Below are 12,206 nucleotides of genomic sequence, written 5' to 3' on the forward strand. Positions count from 1 at the left end.
AAAAAGAAGAGCAAAATAACCCAAAGCTACTGGAAGGAAGGAAATAATAAAGAGTAAGACAGAAATAGAGGAAATAAAACAATAGAGAAAAATCAATAAAACCAAAAGTTAGTTCTTTGAAATGACTAACTAAACTGGTAAATGTTTAGCTAGCTTGATCAAGAAAAAAAATCAAATTACAAAGTCAGGAATAAAAGAGGAGACATTATTGTTGCTACAGAAGTTAAAAGCAATGTAAGAGAATACTATGAACACTTAGAAAACATACATGAAGTGAACCAATACCTAGAAAAACAGAAACCATTGAAGAAAATACAAGAAGAAATGAAATTCTAAATATTCCTATAACAAGAAAAGAGATATGAATTAGTAATTTTAAAACTTCTCAAGAAGAAAATTGCAGGTCCAGATGGCCTTGGTTGTACATTTCACCAAATGTTTAGAGAGTAGTTAATACCAATCATTCACAAAATCTTCCAAAAAAGGAGGAAACACTTCCCAACTCACTCTATGAGACCAGTATTGCCCTGATACAAAACCAGGCAAAGACATCACAGGAAAAGAAAATCATAATGCAATATCCATTTTGAATAAAGTCTCCTTGACAAAATACCAGCAAACTAAATTCAGCATAATGTAAAAGGTATTATATACCATTGCCAAGTAAGATTCATCTCAGGAATGCAAGTTGTTTTAAGGAAAAAACCCACATGATCTTAATTGATTCAGAAATATCATTTGACAAAAACCCAAATCCTTTCATGATAAAAAAATAAAACCAACGATGAACATATTATGAATAAAATAGAATTTTCCCAACCAGATAAAGATCATCTATGAAAAAAGTCCACTGCTAAATTCATATTCAAAGCCAAAAGCCTTTTCCCCTAAGATCAGGAATAAGATAAGTATATTCACTCTCATCATGTCTATTCAGTGCAGTACGATGGTTGTAGCCAGGACTATTAGTCAAGAAAAAGAAAGAAAAGTAATCCAAATTGAAAAGAAGAAATAAAACTATTTCTGTTCACAGATGATATGACATTGTATATAGAAAATCCTAAGGAACCCACAAAAAACATTATACTACTAATACTAAGTGAATTAATCAAATTTGTAGGACACCAGACAAATATAAAAAAGTCAATTGTATCTCTTTTGGGAGGCAGGACTTCCAGCCAAGATGGAGGCATAGGAAGACACACTGTGCCTCTTTGCACAACCAAAAGAAGGACAACAACAAATTTAAAAACACAAAAACAACCAGAACTGACAGAAAATCAAACTGTATAGAAGCCCAACAACCAAGGAGTTAAAGAAGAAACATTCATCCAGACCAGTAGGTGAGGTGGAGACAGGCAGCTGGGCAGAGAGGATGCTGGGCAGAAAGGACTCTTGGCCAGGTGGAGGCTGGAGGACCAGGGTGGGCAAGGCGGTGGCTGGCTGAACGGGCGGTCCCATATTTGTGTGCGGATAAACCAGGAAAAATAACTGGGGAGTGAAACAGACCATGCAACCCAGAGCTCCAGTGCAGGGAAATAAAGCCTCCAAACCTCTGACTGAAAAAACCTGTGGGGGTTGAGGTGTCGAGAGAAACTCCCAGCCTCACAGGAGAGTTTGTTGGAGAGACCCACAGGCTCCTGGAACGTACATAAGATCAGTCACCAAAAAATCAGCACCAGAAGGGCCCAATTTGCTTGTGGGTAGTGGAGGAAGTGACTGAAAGCCAGCAGTGACTGAAAGCAGCACTGTTCTCTCTCTGACCCCTCCCCCACATAAAGTGCCAGCACACAGCAACACAGGCTGCCCTGCCCTGATAAACACCTGAGGCTCTGCCCTTTCACCATGTAACAGGCATGCCGGAGACAGAAAAAAACATGGCCCAAGAGAAAGAACAGATCAAAGCTCCAGAAAAAACCAAGTGATGAAGAGATAGCCAACCTATTAGATGCACAGTTCAAAACACTGGTAATCAGGATGCTCACAGAATTGGTTGAGTATGGTCACAAAATAGAGGAAAAAGTGAAGGCTATGAAAAGTGAAATAGAGGAAAATGTACAGGACAGTGAGGGGAGGAAAACTGGGACTCAAATCAACGATTTGGAACAGAAGGAAGAGATAAACACTCAACTAGGACAGAATGAAGAAACAAGAATTCAGAAATATGAGGAGAGGCTTAGGAACCTCCAGGACTTCAAAAGTTCCAACATCTGAATCATAGAGGTGCCAGAAGGAGAAGAGGAAGACCAAGAAATTGAAAACTTATTCGAAAAAATAATAAAGGAGAATTTCCCTCATCTGGCAAAGGAAACAGACTTCCAGGAAGTCCAAGAAGCTCAGAGAGTCCAAAAAAAATTGAACCCAAGGAGGACCACACCAAGACACATCATAATTAAAATGTCAAAGGTTAAAGATAAAGAGAATCTTAAAAGCAGCAAGAGAAAAAGTTACTTACAAAGAAGTTCCCATCAGACTGTCAGATGATTTCTCAAAAGAAATCTTACAGGCAAGAAGGGACTGGAAAGAAATATTCAAAGTCCTGAAAGGCAAGGACCTACATCCAAGATTATCTAGCAAAGCTTTCATTTAGAATGGAAGGGCAGATAAAGTGCTTCCTAGATAAGGTAAAGTTAAAGGAGTTCATCATCACCAAGCTATTATCATACGAAGTGTTAAAGGGACTTATCTAAGAAAAAGAAGAGGATAAAAAATATGAACAGTACGTGGCTGGCGTAGCTCACTGGATTGAGTGTGGGCTGCAAACCAAAGGGTTGCTAGTTAGATTCCCAGTCAGGGCATATGCCTGGGTTGCAGGCCAGTCCCCAGTGGGGGCCATGTGAGAGGCAACCACGCATTGATATTTCTCTCCCTCTCTTTCTCCCTCCCTTCTCATCTCTCCAAAAATAAATAAATAAAATCTTAAAAAATATACGAACAGTAAAATGACAACAGAGTCACAATGATCAACAACTGAATTTAAAAAAAAAACAAACTAAGCAAACAACTACAATAGGAACAGAATCACAGAAATGGAGATCACATGAAGGGTTATCAGCAGGGAAGAGGAAGAGGAGGGAAGGGGAAAAAGGTACAGAGAATAAAAAGCATAAATGGTAAGTACAAAATAGTCAGGGGGAAGTTAAGAATAGTATAGGAAATGTAGAAGCCAAAGAACTTATATGTATGACCCATGGACATGAACTAAGGTAGAAGGAAGGTGGGTGGGAGGGGGTGTGCAGGATGGAGGTGAGTGAAGAGGGGAAAATGGGACAACTGTAATAGTGTAATCAATAAAATATATTTTTTAAAAAAGAAGAAAAATTGTATCTCTTCTATACACCAGCAATGAACAGTACAAAAATGAATTAAAGATTACAATTCCATTCACAATAGCATAAAAAACCCCAAAATACATTTAACAAAGTAAAAGGTTTGTACACTGAACACCACAATATTCTTGAAAGAGATTAAAAACCTAATCAATGGAAAGTCATCCCATGATCATCAATTAGAAGAAAATATTGTTCAGAAGACAATTCTCCCCAAATTAATTTATAGATTTGATTCAATCCTTATTGAAATTCTAGCTGCCTTTTTTTGAGAAACTGACAATATGAGCCTAAAATCTATATGGACATGCAAGAGACACAAAATACCCAAAATAATTTTAATAAATAAAGAACCAAACTGGAGCACTCACATTTTGTGATTTCGAAACAAACTACAAATCTACACCTGGCTGGTCTACCTCGGTGGATTGAGCTCGGGCCTGTAAAGCAAAGGGTTGCCGGTTAGATTCCCAGTCAGGGCACATGCCAGGGTTGCAGGCCAGGTCCCCAGTAGGGGACACATGAGAGGCAACCACACATTGATGTTCTTCTCCCTCTCTTTCTCCTTCCCTTCCCCTCTCTCTAAAAAATAAATAAGTAAAATATTTTTTTTTAATGTACGATAATCAAGAAAGTATGGTAGTAGCTTAAGGAGAGATGCACACATCAATGGAATAGAACTTAGAGCCCAGATTTTTGACAATGGTGTCAAGACAATGCCATGGGATAAATGACAACTCAAAGAATAGCATTTTCAAAGTGTGGTGCTGGGGTACAAGTGGATATTCACATGCAAAAAAATTAAGTTGGGCCCTTATTTTACTCCACATACTAAATTTAACTCAAAATGGATCAAACCTCTAATCATAAGAGCTAAAAACATTAAAACTTGCTAAGGAACATAGGGGAAGAGCTTTATGACATTGTATTAGGCAATGATTTCTTGGATCTGAGAGGAAAAGAATAAGCAACAAAGAAAAAAAGAAGTAAAAAAAATTTAAAAAAAAAAGAAAAAAAAGTAAAGTGAATTACATAAAAATTAAAAACTGTGCATCAAAGGACAGTTAGAGTGAAAGGCATCCTGAAGAACAGGAGAAAACATTTGCAAATCATATAAGGGTCAAATCCTTAAAGTCACCAGTAAAAACAGCCCATATAACCTGATTTAAAAACGGGAAAAGGACGTGAAGGCACATTTCTCCAAGGAAGTTATACAAATGGCCGACAAGCACATGAAAAGTTGCTCAGTGTCAAAAATCACTAGAGAACTGCAAATCACGACCACAACCAGGTATCACCCGACACCTACCAGAATGGCTTCTAGTTTTTGAAAAAACAAGTGATGGTGAGGATGGGAAGAAACTGGCACTCTTGAACACTTTTTTTCCTCTTGTACAATGTTCTCAAATGGTGCAGCTGCTGTGGATAACAATGTGACAGTTCCTCAAATATTAAAAATAGAATGGTAACCGTATATGATCCAGCTATTCCACTTGGAGTGTGTGCCCACAGAACTGAGAGCAGGGTCCTGAAGAGACAGGTGAACAGCCAGGTTGAGAGCAGCGTTCCTCACAGCAGCCAAGAGGAGGGAGTAACACGGGTGTCCAAGGATGAGTAAAAGGATAATAAAATGAGGTATATACATACTACAAAATATTATTCAGCTACAAACAGGAATGAAATTCGGACACACGGATGACTTTTAAGGATATTATGTAGTCAAAGGAGCCAGTTACAAAAGAACAAATACTGCCTGATGCCTCTTAGAGCAGGTTCCCAGAGTAGCCAAATTCAGAGACAGAAAGTCCATGGTGGCTGCCAAGGGCTGGGGAAGGAGGAAGCGGGGAGGAGTAACTTACCGGGAAAAGAGTTTCGTTGTTACAAGACGGAAAAGTTTTGGAGATCGGTTGCAAAACAGTATGAACATACTTAACATTACTGCACATGTTGGTAAAAATGATTAAGACGGTATATTTTACATAAGGTATATTTTTTATCACAGTTTTTAAAAGACTATCAAAAGGTGCTTAAACATGTTTAAAGAAATGTTATATGGTGAGATACCATCATTCATCAGACCTGAGATGACTTCTCATCTCTGTGACCCTGGACTTCCGAACCTCAACTCCTGCCTGCATCCCCCTCGCTGCTCACAGACAAACCTGATACTTGTCATTTAAGCCTATTTGGTACGTGCCAGGCTTTTCCAGACATAACCCGCAACCCTTTTCTGGGGAGGCAACAAACGCACAGCACGGCTTAGTGCCATTTCCCACGGTTGTGAGAGGAGTGGGCTGCTACTGGGTCCCATGGCCTGACCACCGCACCTCATGCCCCTCAAGGTCGCTCATCCTAACAGCCACCTGGGGAGCCCAGAAATTCAGATTTCCCTCAGAGATGAGCGGCTCTCTAGATATGGATGCATGTTGAGCGTGCAGGTCCTGGGATGAGCAAATTAACAGCTGACAAGATGAAATCAAACAGGATTGCCTGACTTGACAGACTAAGGGAGGCTTGATGAGGGTGGGTCTGGAATGGGAGGAAGGAGAAATGAAAATTGCTTACTGCAGGGCACATTCTGTGCCTGGGCACACTCAGTGCTTGCAGGCTATGCTGCCCGAGGACGGGGACTACTGGGGCCAGTCCAGGGTCCTGGAGCTGCTGTCCATCCAGGAGGGGCCAGTGCAGACACAGCTGAGTGCTCCCAGCAGCAAAGGCAGCCCAGGCAAGATGCCCAAAGGGGGAAGGGAGATGGGGCACCACAGGGACTTGGTGGGTCTGAGAGTGGGAGAGGGCATCTTTCTTTAGGAAGATCAGCCCTGCTCCTGTGGGGAAGAGCACTTGAATGGGAAGAAACTGGAGGAGGGAAGACCTGACCCCAAAGACAGAGTTAAGGGAAGTGAATTCTAGAAAGGTTTTTGGAGGGTCCCTGGCCAGGGCTTGGTGATCCACTGTGTGTGGGAATGGGGAGGGAGAGGACTGGGCCTTCGTACCAACTCCTGGTACTGCAGTGACTGAACTCAAAGAGAAACAGCTGTGATGGGTGGGGATTGGGGTGGCGGGCAGTCACGGACAGACAGGGGACTGTCATTTTTGCCAGGTGCCTCCCTTGATGCTCAGCGCCTGTCTGGTAGGCATTTGAACATGGTAGACTTTTATGGCATCCTTCCAGTTCAAGGGTCTCTGCTCTGGTTAGTTGGTTTGTCTGTTTCAGGGAGGAAGGTGATGATCTGGAGCATTAGTCCAGCTCTCAGAGAGAGCTGAGCCACCCAGGGACAGGATGGGGTGGAGGGAGGAAATGGTGTTTGAAAAATAGGGAAGGAAAAAGTCTGAGGGAGCAAAGCTGCTTAAAAACCACCACTCTTTCCAATTCTGTAGCATTTAAGTAAACAGGGTCCTGCTTGTGTTACATCACTTGATCCTTCGTCAGCTGATTTGGAGACCTCAGCTGAGCTGGACCACTGCTTTCCCCAGCACAGCAGGGATTCTAAGCTGCCCAGGGGACCAGGTGATCCAGGGTCTAAGGGCAGAGCGCTTGCTACACAGAATAAGGGTGCTGTGTGTCCCTGGCTCTTTTCAGGAAATAGGGACCTGACCTACTTAATTACATTTTTAAGGTAAAGCCCAGAGAGAAGGTGTGGGTGCAAGACAAGTTCTTGAACTTGGGAACAGTCCTGCAGGGCCCACCTCCTAACCCCCATCCCCTTCCCTGCCCTCCTAGACTGGGGTGAGTGAGCCCCCTTTGCCAGCCTCTTCGACCTCAGCCTCAGGGAGCCTCAGGACCCAGGCACTGAAGGAACAAGGTCTGACCCCATCTGTCACTGTGGAGGTGGGCAGACTGATACAGGGGGTGAAGGCAGCACCCTGCATGGGGCTCCGTCCACTCAGGCCTTGTTCTCCCGGACCACAGCCTCCTCTGCAGGGACAGAAGGACATGGCCTGGAAACCAACAGCACCTCTGCTGCTGCTGGCCTGGCTTTCAGCCGCCACGTGCAGTGCCCGAGATGGGACAGAGCTGCTCAACGTCTGCATGGACGCCAAACACCACAAGGCCAAGCCAGGCCCTGAGGACAAGCTGCATGACCAGGTATGGCTGGGCTGAGGCTCTGATTGGGGAGGGGCCTGCTTCTGACAGGGGAGAGGAAGTCAGGGTGGTGGGGGAAGGGCTGAGGGGTCAGACACCCACATTTGAGTTATGGCTGAGAAGATATAAATGTCGGGAGTGCTTAGGTGATTTTAGGGGTGGCCTCCTCAGAACAGGATACCATGTGAGCAATTATATGAAATAATCATCTATGGAGCACCTACTAGGTGTCCTGTGTTTTCTGTACGTGAATTGATTTTTCCAGGGTCCTTGGAGGTAGGTAGGTGACATTTTCCACACAACACAAATGAGGACACTGAGGCCAAGGAGAACATGGACACACAGAGGCACTGGCCATGAACAGCCCTGGTGGCCAGGCAGTGGCAGGCCTGGGGCAGACACCTCTGCGTTTGGGGAGGATGCTTTTCCTACTTCCCACTTTCTGCATGTGGCCTGTCCCATGCAGAGCTGAGGGGGAAGCACAGGGCCTCCTGGGCCTGTGACACGGGGCTCTGGCATGGTCCTTGCACACGGTCTGAAACATTTCTGCCACTTGGTTGCAACCGTGTTAGACTCCATGCCTCCTTTTCATGACAAATGTTGTTTAGACTCTCTTTTCTATCCTGGAATGACACGTGAAGCTAATAGAATCTATTTGCACGTTTAGTTTAAAAAATATCAACACAATCACCTGTCATGCAAAGGAGAAGCCAAAAGAAAGCACTTGATCATAAAACCCCCACATTTCAACATGCCAATTCCTGGTAGGGCTACATTAGAAGTCACTGTGAAATAGCATGTGTCTCTTATCCAAAAATCACTATGAATGGGGCAGCTACAAATGAAGGTCAACACAGTTGTATTCTACTGGCCACTTAAATTGTACAAGACACTCTGAGCAGTGTTGCCATTGCTGACACAATTCCCTAGCACAGTGGCTAACTCCGGCAATGCAAAACACACAGTACGGCCTCCCATGTCATGCTTTGGGTTTTGTGTTACCTGGAGAATCTGGTCTACGTTACATAAAAACCGTGCTCAAGTATGGAGTGTCTATAGGTGAGATGAAGTTCGGTTCAGATTAGAAAAGCATAAGTATGTCTTTAATTCACTGTTTTCAGCACATGTTTCTGTGCACCTGCTGTGTGTCCGGTCCTGGCCTAGGCACTGGCGGGGGGGGGGGGACACAGATCTTAATATTTGCCAAGAATACGGTTATTCAACAGTGTGTTACTGCGTCGCTCACTCTCTCTCCTCCTTTACTCAGAATGTCACCTTCCAATGGCGTTTCAAACCACCTCATCTAAAATCCCCACAGTCACCCATACTCCACACGCCCATTCCCTGCTGCAAATTTCCTCATGTAATTGACCATAGCCCTCCAATCATCTTTTTCTCTCTCGCTGTCCTACTGTCTGTCTCCCCTGACCAGAATGTAAGATCCATGAACACATATTTCTGTCTGTATTGTTGTCCGCTCTATTCAGTCTAGAACAGGGCTGGCATAGAATAGTTATTCAGTGAAATATATATTATATATAACATTTATTGTATATATGATATATGTTACATATAATATATATAATTTTTTAAATTTAGTTTTAGAGAGGTGGGGGTGGTGGGAGAAGGAGCAGGAGAGAAACATGGTGTGTGAGAAAAATACTGATTGGTTGCCTCCTGCACACACCCAACTGGGCATCTGGCCCGTAACCCAGGCATGTGCCCTGACTAGGAATCTAATTAGCATCCTTTAGGTTCACAGGCTGATGTTCGATCCACTGAGCCACACTAGCGAGGGCCTCAGTAATATATTTTTAATAAATACATCTAGAAATGTTTTATAAAGTGTTAATAGTTGTATAAATGTTAGTTCATTGTCCTCCCAAGTCGGGGTTTCTCCTAGGTTCCCACAAAACCCTGATCACACTGTTGTAATTGAGTGTCCCCAAGATGCAAATTCCTGGAGGCCAGGAAGAGAGGGGTCCTCACAGTGAGTGTTTCTAGGGCAGCCTTCCTGGGGCAGGAGAGCAAGAACTGAACGGGCAGAGACTAGGTGTGGCAGGAGTGTGTGGTGGGGGAAGGACTCAGTGCCGTGGCCACCCCTCCCAGTGCAGTCCCTGGAGGAAGAACGCCTGCTGCTCCCCCCAGCACCAGCCAGGAGCTGCACAAGGACTCCTCCCTCCTGTACAACTTTAACTGGGACCACTGTGGCAAGATGGAGCCCGCCTGCAAGCGCCACTTCATCCAGGACACCTGCCTGTATGAGTGCTCCCCCAACCTGGGGCCCTGGATCCAGCAGGTGCGGGTGCCTCCCTCACCCCAGCCCAGCAGGCTGCCCTCCAGCTCAGTCCAGCCTGTGGCTGCCAACCTGCCTGGCTGAGATGAGTTGTTTCCCTCCCACCTCCCACCCAGGTGAACCAGAGCTGGCGCAAAGAACGCTTCCTGAACGTGCCCCTGTGCAGAGAGGACTGTGAGAGCTGGTGGGAAGACTGCCGCACCTCCTACACCTGCAAGACCGACTGGCACAAGGGCTGGAACTGGACCTCAGGTGAGGGCCAGGCAGGTGGCAGATTGAGGAAGTGTTTTGACAAAGGCTGTTCCAAGATTGGGGGTTGTGTGAATATCTCTGGGGTAACCAGGGCCTGAACATGTGTCTCTCCTCTCTGCTCCTGCAGGATCTAACAAGTGTCCAGCTGAGGCTGTCTGCCGCACTTTCGAGTTCTACTTCCCCACACCTGTAGCCCTGTGTGAGGGCATCTGGAGTCACTCCTACAAAGTCAACAAGTACAGTCGAGGGAGTGGGCGCTGCATCCAGATGTGGTTTGACCCAGCGCAGGGCAATCCCAATGAGGAGGTAGCGAGGTTCTATGCCATGACCATGAATTCTAGGGCCCAGACCCATGGGATTGGGCCTCTCCTGCTCAGCCTGACCCTGATGCTCCAACTCTGCCTCCTTGGCTGAATCCAGCTCTTCTCGTATGCCCCTTCTGCCTGTGCCCAGCTTTGAGGTGCCGTTTCAGCTCAGCTCAGGTGCACAGATGAGGGAGCCCTAAGCATGGTTCCATCCATTACCCACCTGTCATCCAGTTCCCGTTCTATGGTGGGGCTTGGGGTTTCTCTGCCAGCCCGTTCTAATAAATAGACGGACATATTTGTGTCTGATGAGTTATTTTGGTTGTTAGTTTTGGGGTGGGCAGTGGAGAGACTCCCTAGCATTTGGATTCCTTCGGATTAGAGAAATGAAACCTGGGTTTCAAACTTAGCTCAGCTACTCTCTATGTGAAAGGGCACAGTTGTTTGACTGTTCTCAACCTTGGTTTCTTCCTCATTAAAACGGGGCTAATAACCCTTCCTCTTCTCAGGGTTGTGAAATATAAAGGACCTGTTGCCTAGAAAGTACGTGAGTCCAGTGTCTGCACATTGATAGTTCTTGGGGAGCCTTTTGTTCTTGTTAACCCAAGTGAGAGGCAGGTCAGGAACTTCATTTATATTGATCCACAGATAACCCCTTCCCCCAAGCCTTGTCTGTCTGCTTCTGTGCTGAGTTCTACACTGACAAAGCTGGGGTTGGGTGTCGAGAGGTAAAAAAAAATTCACACATGATGTGGATTGAAGGGTAGAGTTGGGGCTTGTGACCCTCGGAGGAGGAAGAGAGTTTATGGGGAGGGTAATTTGGGAGTCTCCTGGTGAGGAAATACTCAAGAGCCTTGAACTCCTTCAGCTCTGGCTGTATCCTGGAGGTGTGGCTGGAAGAGGGATGGAAACTCTTACCTTTGTCCCCATCTGCGAATGGTAGATATGCCTACTCTGGAGGGTTGTTCTGTCTCTGCACAGCCCCCCGAGCTGGACTTGAGTTGATCTCTGGGGCTCTCACTTCCCCTTTCCTCCTGAGGAATTCTTGGTGTCTATATCCAGACGGTAGTTATCCCCGGAGAGGCAGGGTATCTGTCAGAGAACACCAGGCGGGAGGGGAGTTCGAACTAGAACTAGAATCCAGCGTGAATACTCCTAATTTAGCTCTCTCCTTGCCGCCCCTGACTGCCCCCTCCTGGCCGACTCACCTTCCCTCAAACCAGAGATGACTGACGAGAGAGGACGGGCAGAGACAGGAGCACGAGTTATTGGGTTTCAACAGGGGCCTGGAGACGCTGATGGGTTCGCGAGAGGTCTCTTAGTTACTACGTTTATCTATTTTGGAAGGCCCCACAGAGCCCCCTCCACGTCCCAGGCTGTGCTCCAGCTGGATAAAGTCAATGCGTATTTGAAATGGAGTAAGGAGTACGTTTGTCTTAACTCAGACTCTCAATTCAGCGAAGTGAAAGTTCTCTCCCAGGTTAAAGGGAAGCCTCCGACAGCGTTCCAGGAGTTGGCAGCACTGGGAGCCTGGCTGCGGGCCTGCGCCTTTAAGGAGCCAGGGGGCGGAGGGGCGGGGCAGGAAGCGGGCTCCCGGGAGGTGCAGCCACCGGCTAGGTCTTTTTTGGGAAGGGGTGGGGCAGTCCTCTTATGGGCCCCCTGCGGGCTTTCGACCCCCCCCCCCCGTTGGTGTTGCTTATCGGGCGGGGAAGGGGAAGGAGTCCGGGGTTGTCCTAGAGACTGGGTTTGGGGAGCTCCCTACTCAGCGTCCCGCCTACAAAGGCTGAAGTTTGTTGACTTGGAGGGAGTAGCTGGGGCGGGGGCGGGTGCTAATAATACCCGTCCCTTCAGCCGCTGCACTTTACAGTTTACACAGCTGTCACCTTTGGTACTCCTTAATTAATAATAAAAATAGCCGCCGTTCGGGAGCGTCTAGTGGA

General features: G+C 46.0%; 2 protein-coding genes across 3 annotated transcripts in view; one reads left to right on the forward strand and one right to left on the reverse strand.

Annotated features, from left to right (window-relative positions):
* Positions 1-11,729, reverse strand: part of ANAPC15 (anaphase promoting complex subunit 15) — a 95,072-nt gene extending 83,343 nt beyond the window's left edge. Inside the window, exons 1-2 of one of the 2 annotated variants that reach the window (XM_037135747.2) lie at positions 11,475-11,729; positions 11,185-11,358 (exon numbers count right to left, since the gene is read on the reverse strand). The gene's annotated coding sequence lies outside the window, so the exon portion shown is untranslated. The remainder of the gene's footprint in view (positions 1-11,184; positions 11,359-11,474) is intronic. The other variant, XM_037135748.2, reaches the window with a different exon arrangement.
* Positions 7,051-10,564, forward strand: LOC119042140 (folate receptor beta). Its single transcript, XM_037135743.2, is given in 6 exon segments — positions 7,051-7,158; positions 7,240-7,416; positions 9,523-9,555; positions 9,557-9,712; positions 9,826-9,961; positions 10,089-10,564. Coding segments are annotated over 5 exon segments (765 nt in total). The 5' UTR covers positions 7,051-7,158; positions 7,240-7,263; the 3' UTR covers positions 10,376-10,564.
* Positions 11,730-12,206: the final 477 nt, after the last annotated feature.

Source organism: Artibeus jamaicensis, unplaced genomic scaffold (assembly GCF_021234435.1).
Source record: "Artibeus jamaicensis isolate MK-2021 breed Jamaican fruit bat unplaced genomic scaffold, CSHL_Jam_final contig_64, whole genome shotgun sequence".
NCBI lineage: Eukaryota > Metazoa > Chordata > Mammalia > Chiroptera > Phyllostomidae > Artibeus > Artibeus jamaicensis.